This window comes from Thalassophryne amazonica, chromosome 10 (assembly GCF_902500255.1).
Source record: "Thalassophryne amazonica chromosome 10, fThaAma1.1, whole genome shotgun sequence".
NCBI classification, from domain to species: Eukaryota; Metazoa; Chordata; class Actinopteri; order Batrachoidiformes; family Batrachoididae; genus Thalassophryne; species Thalassophryne amazonica.
In genome coordinates this window covers 29,694,742-29,704,485 of record NC_047112.1, presented here as the reverse complement: position 1 = coordinate 29,704,485, position 9,744 = coordinate 29,694,742, and the positions used below count along the sequence as shown (strand labels likewise).

At 40.8% G+C, this 9,744-nt stretch overlaps 1 protein-coding gene across 1 annotated transcript in view; it reads left to right on the top strand.

The window, feature by feature from the left end:
- The first annotated feature begins 1,512 nt into the window (after positions 1 to 1,512).
- xpr1a (xenotropic and polytropic retrovirus receptor 1a) overlaps positions 1,513 to 9,744 on the top strand; it is a 229,231-nt gene continuing 220,999 nt past the window's right edge. Inside the window, exon 1 of the mRNA XM_034179678.1 lies at positions 1,513 to 2,014. Within this exon, the coding sequence (XP_034035569.1) occupies positions 1,946 to 2,014 (69 nt within the window). The 5' untranslated portion in view covers positions 1,513 to 1,945. The remainder of the gene's footprint in view (positions 2,015 to 9,744) is intronic.

Here is a 9,744-nt window from a genome sequence, read left to right as displayed (position 1 = left end):
CCCCTCCCACACTTCTCATCGTCTCTCACAGACTCTCTGCCACCCTTAAACTTTTTGTGCCATCGAAACACCATGTACCATGCTCTGCCCATGCAATTTAATTCATAAGCAGTCTGAAGCAGTTCATAAGTCTGCGTCGCGTTCTTTCCGAGCTTAACACAAAATTTTATAGTGTATCGCTTTTCCAAAGTGTCCTCCCGTCCTGACTGCATTTTGCAAAAGTCAGCTGTGATGAGCGTGATTTAGTAGGGTCCACTTAACGTCCACATACAGCCGTCTCTTTCAACCTGGAATAACAAAAATTGGTAGATTATCTCCTTAGACATATGGTAATGACATATCAAAATTACAAGAGTGTGGGATGACTATAAATGCCCCTATGAAAAAAGTCTCCAAACTTATTGAAGGCACCTCGTACATAATGTAGCCAACGCATTCATCAAATCTCTCATAAGTCGGCATTCGTGGCTAAATCGTCAAGGTGTAACAGGTCCACTACACAGTAAAATCACCAGTGTAAAACTAACACTGATAGTGTTAAATTAACACTGCCAGTGTACATATGGTACTCTAATCAGTGGGACCATATGTTTGTTGTCAGTGTTAATTTAACACTGGTGATTTTACTGTGTAGAAACAGGATGACAGACCAACAGTGGGAAAATGTGTAGAAGAATAACACCACCTGTCTGTCTTGATTGGATTATTACCTGTGTAGTTTTTCTGTATTTTGGCACTTGGAATTAACTTTAAACTGCGTATTTGCATATATGCAACAAACAATATTTCACTACCACAAAAAATCCTCCTACCATGGAAAAAAAAAGGCTGTGGCGCACGGCGGCCATGTCCACAACTCTCATTTGGCTATTCGCACGGCAAGACTCTGGTACGTATATTTGCACGCAGACTCTGTTGGCAAAACTTGGAACTACTTGTATAAACAAACATACTGCATTCAAGATGTCATAACTCCTTGAATATTTTTCGAGTTTGATTTTTTTTTTCGGCCGTGTCCATAACTCTCATTTCAGTATTCGCATAGCAAGACTCTGGTGGCAAAAGGCCGACTCTATTCGAACGGCAGCCGTGTCCATAACTCTCATTTAATGCAGTATGTTTGTGTGACCGCAGGACCTTCGTAGCTGGGACGGTGGTGGGATCGAACCCGGACGGCTCGCACTAAAGACCATTCCTCTACCAGGTCAGCCAAATTAGAATTCCCCGTTACCAAGGTGGCGGGAACTTCTTTTCAGTCAGGACCTTCATCCCGCTACATTGTTTATACAAGTAGTTCCAAGTTTTACCACCAGTCTTGTCGTGCGAATAGCCACTTCCAAAAAAAAAAAAAAAAAAAACCCTCTGGAGCCGCCCCTGCACTAACATGCCGTGTTGCACACATTATTAGTAGAAAAACAACTTGCAAAGTTACTTTGAGGCTTCTCTATTTTCATTTCGAGCCATTTTCTTTATCGCCATGTATTATGTGTGTGTGTGTGTGTGTGTGTGTGTGTGTGTGTGTGTGTGTGTGTGTGTTTTGCAACAGACGGTGAGGGGTCAGTTTTCACGGGAGGTCCTAACTACGCCCGGCGGCACTGACGCACACACGCTGCTGCCGCTGAGACTCAGTACGACGGCGGAGCGCACAGTCTCCGGACCTTCCCAGCGCGGGACGGAGCCAAATCACTGAAACAAGACTGCCGCGCACCTGACACACACCGGGACTGCGTGGAAGCGGAGTAATATGCGGGACAGGAGCCGCTCGGTGCGCGCTGACCAGCACCAAGTGGAGTAAAGTGCGCGCCGGCCTGACGCGGAGCGCGCGTCGAGCCAGCAGCAGCAACAGCAGCAAGTTGAGTGAAATAACACAAGTGCCGTCGACGGCCACGAAACCAGCCGCTCTCGGATTTAACGGAGGTTTGAGGTGGACGTTTGTTCCGGCAAAATGAAATTCGCGGAGCATCTTTCGTCTCACATCACTCCGGAGTGGAGGAAGCAGTACCTTCAATATGAGGTGAGGAGGAATCGAGCTTTTATTTAAAATACAGACTTACAAACTCATACAATCACATGAAAATCTGCGCCGCCGCCTTATTATTTTTATTATTATTATTTTTTTAGAGGAATAATCAAAAGCAGCTTTGTAATAGTTCAAATACCTGGAAAGTTTTCTTATTTTTTTTTTTCAGTTATAAATAAAATTTTGAATGATTGGTTTTTAGAACAGAGAAGATGAAGGATGTTCTATTGTTTATGGTGAATGGCAGAATGTGCGTGAATTCAGTATTATAAATAATAAGAGACAAAATCTTACATTTTACTTAACATTTTTGATGTACTGACGCATTCATTTTAAATGCATTTTTATCAAGTCGGTTTATTTCTTGTCAGTTCTTTTTATTGTGTGTTTTCAGTTTTTTCTTCCGTGCTTTTTAGGCACATGTTGATTTTTTTAATGACTTCAGGATTCTGCAAAACGCCTTTATTTTCACCCTGTAACATTTTATCGTATTTATTAATCATATAATTGAAGGTTTAAATGCTAACAGTCAGTGTTGTTTCTTAAATTTGTGCACCCTTTTAAAATAAATTTGCACTTTTTTGATTTTTGCTTTGATTTTCATTATTTAACTTTGCCTTTTAGACATTATGCATTGTTGTGAAATTTCAAATATTGTGTAATTACTCATTTTTTTGTGAAGATTTGGAGACATGAATGCAAATTATTTTATTGATATAGCATGCTGTTTTTAAATGTTGTGTATATTTTAAAAAGGGACTGTTATTTAGGAGAATCTCCCTACAAAGGTTAATTTAACTCCTGATGCCTGTAAATTAAGTCCTTTATTCAATCACATTTTGTGTTTAATCTTATTTATTAATGTTTTATTGAGTACATTAGGAATATTTTATTTTCACAGTCCACTTATCACTGGCTTTGCAGTAAGAGCTTGACTGCAGACCTGTTGTGACAGGACAGACTGCTCCGTTCCATTTAGCTTTATGAATTATAGACAAAGACCCCGTTCTCCTCAACCTCTGCAGCCTCCATCCCCTTCTCTGGGAGCACAACCCATTGGTATCATTTTGGAAACATGGCTCGGATGTTATTATTGAGTTCACTATATATATATATATATATATATATATATATATATATATATATATATATATATATATATATATATATATATATATATATATATATATATATATATGTATGTATGTATGTATGTATGTATGTGTGTGTGTGTGTAATTATCCAGCTTTCAAAATGGTACGCTGTTGAAACTGTATATATGACAAACATTCATGCAACCTGATGCAAGTTGAAAAGAACTCAAAATGCGTCTGATAGAGTGGACACATTTGACAGAGCAAAACCTTCCAGTAAGAGTCTATTTGAAATGATAATTAACATAATTGTATATGTTATTTGAGGGGCAGCTGCGCAGTGGTTTACCGGCCATTTTACCCCTCTAGTCTGTGGCTCCACACTTACAAACCTGAGATGGATGATGATGGATTTTCTAAGTCGTCTGTGCATGGTGTCACAATTTAGTGATAGTTTTGCCTTTTAAATTAATCTTCACGTGACAGTTGTAATATTGGTCTATTTTAGCAGGTTATGTTCAGAAAAACCTGTCAGATGTAGTCATTTAGTTCAAGAACGACTGAGTACAGGTGATCGTATGTTTTTGACTGATATCATCAGTGTTTAGATATGAGGAGTTAATCCTCAGATATTGGAATATGTCACCTCTGATATCAGGAAGGATTGATGAGTTTTATCAGTGCTAATGTGATGAACAAATGCTGTGGTTCATTTTTATTGGACCTGAGACAGTGAATGCAGTGTGTCAACTGTAATCAATCTTTGATGCCTCATAACAGACTGCTTTTCCACTTCTGTCAGCATCCTCAGACCATCAACAAGTAGTTTTATTGCATTTATGTTCCCATACCTGCCTTTAGTCTGAAACATGTAAATATTGTTGCCTCCTGAATGTGCTGCCATCACACCTCTAGATGGACATCTGACTTTCAACTTTAATTCAAACGTTTTAATTCAAGTGTTTAGGAATAACAGCCACAGTGCCTCGATTTTCAGTCATCATAAGTAATTGAACAAATTAAATATGAAAATGATTGTTAATGCAGGGCATCGCTTTTACAGTCAGTTTCATTTAAACATGCCAGTGGATGGATACATTAAGTTTTCAAAGTCACTGAATATGTCTTGCACTTTATTTACGTTAATGTGAGTGACTGTGCAAGAAGGAGACTTATGAGGGAAGCCACCAAGACACACATGCTTGGCGTTATCGGCTATTGTGGCTGTGATCGGAGAAGCTGTGCATGGTTAAACCTTTGTCTGTTGCACCACCAATCATAGCATCCTGTTGGAGTGGAACAGATAAGGATTTCCCCAAAGATAAATATGAAATTTCAGCTCCAGTTTCACATACTGGAGACTCAAGCTTGGATTTGATCTGTTTTCTTGTCTGTTCCACTCCATCATGAAGCTATGTAACTGTTGATGCAGCAGACAAAAGTTGCACCATCCCCAGTCTATCCAGTCACAGCCTTGGGGTGTCTTGGTGGCTTCCCTCTCTAGCATGGTTACTAAGTTATTGAGAACTGCTGATTCCAAACAGATTTCCCATACAGTACTGTTTGCATTTCGTGATGATTGATGCAAATAAAATCCAAGACATTCAGTGACTTGCAAATGTTCATGTGTCCATCCCCTGACTTGTCTAAAGAAACCTACTGTAAAAAAAAGTTCTGAATCATATTACCATTAACAATGTTTCTGTGTAGGCTCTCAGTTGTCCAGGTGGTTTCCATAGTAGAGAAGCTTGAATCTTCGACTGGACTGGGTTGCTTGACGTGAGGACGTTTCGCTTCAAATCACAGAAGCTTCCTCAGCTAAAATTCTTGCTCTGGTAGTCTGACTTCTGTCTTGACTCTTGTAGAGAAGAATAAACCAGAAGTCAACAAAAGCTGGAGTTTTTAACCTAACCAGACCCCTCCTACCAAGAGGCCGACTGCTATAGGCTAGTGACTAAACAATAGCTCTAATTAGCACCTATTGTGCTCTAGTTAGCACTCTCCTAATGATGGGATGGAAGCCTCCCCTGATGGCTCCCTTGACGACTCTCCTGATGACGTGAATGACTCATTACCATGAACCAAAGACTGAAACTGCTTTGACCTGAGTACCCCATTGTAAACAGGGGACAAAGTGTGTCTGAGACCCGCCCCCCAGTTAAGGCTGGGTTTCAACTGTTTTACAAAGAATGCGTCCTTGACCCCTCTCTCAAACCATTTCTTCTCTCTGGCTAAGATTTTAACTTCCTTGTCCTCAAACGTGTGGTTAGTGACTTTCAGGTGGAGATGAACTGCAGACTGAGGTCCACTGGCGACCTCTCTGCGGTGCTGGTATAGCCTCTTGTTTAAAGGTTGCTTAGTCTCACCTATGTAGTGTTCATTACAGTTTTCCTGACATCTGATATAATACACTACATTGCTCTGTTTGTAACTAGGGATCCTGTCTTTAGGGTGAACTAATTTCTGTCTCAAGGTGTTAACCGGTTTAAAGTAAACTGGGATTTTGTGCTGTCTGAAGATCCTCTGTAGTTTTTCCCCTACTCCTGCTAAATAAGGGAGAGACACTCCTCTTCTTCTTGTCTCCGTCTCCTGTCTATCTGGTCTCTTTGTTTTCTGGGACTTCTGCACTTTGTCCAGGGACCATCATGGGTACCCACATACTGTGAGGGCTTTCCGTACAAGTTGTTGTTCTTTAGCCCTTCCCTCTGCAGTTGTCGGCACCTGTAGGGCACTGTGTTGAAGAGTCCTGATCACCCCGAGCTTGTGTTCAAGCGGATGGTTTGAGCCAAAGAGCAGATATGGGTCAGTGTGAGTGGGTTTTCTGTAAACCTCTGTCTGGAGCTGCCTGTTCTCTCCAATCGTAACATCACAGTCCAAGAAGGCTAAATGGTTGTTTCTGGCTGGATGCCAGAAACAACCAACTGCAGAGGGAAGGGCTAAAGAACAACAACTTGTACGGAAAGCCCTCACAGTATGTGGGTACCCACGATGGTCCCTGGACAAAGTGCAGCAGTCCCAGAAAACAAAGAGACCAGATAGACAGGAGACGGAGACAATCAATCAATCAATCAATTTTATTTATATAGCGCCAAATCACAACAAACAGTTGCCCCAAGGTGCTTTATATTGTAAGGCAAGGCCATACAATAATTATGTAAAAACCCCAACGGTCAAAACGACCCCCTGTGAGCAAGCACTTGGCGACAGTGGGAAGGAAAAACTCCCTTTTAACAGGAAGAAACCTCCAGCAGAACCAGGCTCAGGGAGGGGCAGTCTTCTGCTGGGACTGGTTGGGGCTGAGGGAGAGAACCAGGAAAAAGACATGCTGTGGAGGGGAGCAGAGATCAATCACTAATGATTAAATGCAGAGTGGTGCATACAGAGCAAAAAGAGAAAGAAACACTCAGTGCATCATGGGAACCCCCCAGCAGTCTAAGTCTATAGCAGCATAACTAAGGGATGGTTCAGGGTCACCTGATCCAGCCCTAACTATAAGCTTTAGCAAAAAGGAAAGTTTTAAGCCTAATCTTAAAAGTAGAGAGGGTGTCTGTCTCCCTGATCCGAATTGGGAGCTGGTTCCACAGGAGAGGAGCCTGAAAGCTGAAGGCTCTGCCTCCCATTCTACTCTTAAAAACCCTAGGAACTACAAGTAAGCCTGCAGTCTGAGAGCAAAGCGCTCTATTGGGGTGATATGGTACTATGAGGTCCCTAAGATAAGATGGGACCTGATTATTCAAAACCTTATAAGTAAGAAGAAGAATTTTAAATTCTATTCTAGAATTAACAGGAAGCCAATGAAGAGAGGCCAATATGGGTGAGATATGCTCTCTCCTTCTAGTCCCCGTTAGTACTCTAGCTGCAGCATTTTGAATTAACTGAAGGCTTTTCATGGAACTTTTAGGACAACCTGATAATAATGAATTACAGTAGTCCAGCCTAGAGGAAATAAATGCATGAATTAGTTTTTCAGCATCACTCTGAGACAAGACCTTTCTAATTTTAGAGATATTGCGTAAATGCAAAAAAGCAGTCCTACATATTTGTTTAATATGCACTTTGAATGACATATCCTGATCAAAAATGACTCCAAGATTTCTCACAGTATTACTAGAGGTCAGGGTAATGCCATCCAGAGTAAGGATCTGGTTAGACACCATGTTTCTAAGATTTGTGGGGCCAAATACAATAACTTCAGTTTTATCTGAGTTTAAAAGCAGGAAATTAGAGGTCATCCATGTCTTTACGTCTGTAAGACAATCCTGCAGTTTAGCTAATTGGTGTGTGTCCTCTGGCTTCATGGATAGATAAAGCTGGGTATCATCTGCGTAACAATGAAAATTTAAGCAATGCCGTCTAATAATACTGCCTAAGGGAAGCATGTATAAAGTGAATAAAATTGGTCCTAGCACAGAACCTTGTGGAACTCCATAATTAACCTTAGTCTGTGAAGAAGATTCCCCATTTACATGAACAAATTGTAATCTATTAGATAAATATGATTCAAACCACCGCAGCGCAGTGCCTTTAATACCTATGGCATGCTCTAATCTCTGTAATAAAATTTTATGGTCAACAGTATCAAAAGCAGCACTGAGGTCTAACAGAACAAGCACAGAGATGAGTCCACTGTCTGAGGCCATAAGAAGATCATTTGTAACCTTCACTAATGCTGTTTCTGTACTATGATGAATTCTAAAGAAGAAGAGGAGTGTCTCTCCCTTATTTAGCAGGAGTAGGGGAAAAACTACAGAGGATCTTCAGACAGCACAAAATCCCAGTTTACTTTAAACCAATTAACACCTTGAGACAGAAATTAGTTCACCCTAAGGACAGGATCCCTAGTTACAAACAGAGCAATGTAGTGTATTATATCAGATGTCAGGAAAACTGTAATGAACACTACATAGGTGAGACTAAGCAACCTTTAAACAAGAGGCTATACCAGCACCGCAGAGAGGTCGCCAGTGGACCTCAGTCTGCAGTTCATCTCCACCTGAAAGACACTAACCACACATTTGAGGACAAGGAAGTTAAAATCTTAGCCATAGAGAAGAAATGGTTTGAGAGAGGTGTCAAGGAAGCATTCTTTGTAAAACAGTTGAAACCCAGCCTTAACCGGGGGGCGGGTCTCAGACACGCTTTGTCCCCTGTTTACAATGGGGTACTCAGGTCAAAGCAGTTTCAGTCTTTTGTTCATGGTAATGAGTCATTCATGTAATCAGGAGAGTCGTCAAGGGAGCCATCAGGGGAGGCTTCCATCCCATCATTAGGAGAGTGCACAATAGGTGCTAATTAGAGCTATTGTTTAGTCACTAGCCTATAGCAGTCGGCTTCTCAGTAGGAGGGGTCTGGTTAGGTTAAAAACTCCAGCTTTTGTTGGCTTCTGGTTTATTCTTCTCTACAAGAGTCAAGACAGAAGTCAGACTACCAGAGCAAGAATTTTAGCTGAGGAAGCTTCTGTGATTTGAAGCGAAACGTCTTCACGTCAAGCAACCCAGTCCAGTCGAAGATTCAAGCTTCTCTACTATTACCATTAACACTTACATTTAGTTTGTCTAATTATGTATGGCCTGTAAAAGTATCTGCACTGTGTATAAAAATGGTTGAAATTGCCAACCCAGTCTCATGGATTGTCGTGATTCAGCAGCACGAAATATACATTCATCTATTGGTTTGTCATATTGTCACGAAAAGTGGAAAATTTTCGTCATGGGAGCATGAATTCATTCTAATTCATTCCGTGATGGCTGCACGTAATTAAAAGTGCAGTGGGGGGGGGGGGGGGGGTTATGGTTAGGGTTAGAGGAAGGAGTAGGGTTAGGTTATGGTTATGGTTATGGTTAAGGGTTGTGGGTAGGAGTAGGTTCGTAATAGTGAGTTAAAAAAACCCATCACGAAATGATTCAAATTTTCGTGACGAGGACGAAAAAAAAAAAACGTGAGACTGGGCTGAAATTCCAAAAGCACATCTTGATTGTTTCATTTCATCTCCACTGTGGCTGCATATAGAGGCAAAATTACAAAAAAAAAAAAAAAAAAAAAATGCATCACTATCCTGAAAATGATGGAGCTGACTATATTCTACAAAGAGTCCTATAATAAACACCCCTGAGGAATGCACAAAATCATTTAGTTACTATATTACACCTTTAGCCGTAACAAATGCTTACACAGTGTGTATTTACACTGAATGTTGCACAGAATGTGTTTTCTTCTAACACATTGTGTATCTATTAAATGGTAGTGACACATTATTCCAGCAGCACAGATCCATTTTTACACAGTCTCTCGTCTGTGTAGTCAAATGGCGTCTCCGTGGCAGGTCCAATAAGGCAAATTGACTGTGGTTTGATGTAATATTCTGGCTGCTATGTGTCAGATGGATTAATTAACCTGCTGCCCACTTTTCACGGGCCTCCTTTTTCTTTTGGTGCAAGCTATTGTGTTGAAGACTATCACAGCCGTCCATTCCGATTGGTCAGCCCGTTTCTATGCAGATGAGAAGAATGCGGCAAAGCCACTTTTACGGCAAACCAGCTTTTAGGTTGATGTGGAGGTTTAAACATGCAGGGATTGATGGGGGGAATAGTGAAATAATTATTTTTCAGTGAAGGAGTAGATTTAAACAGC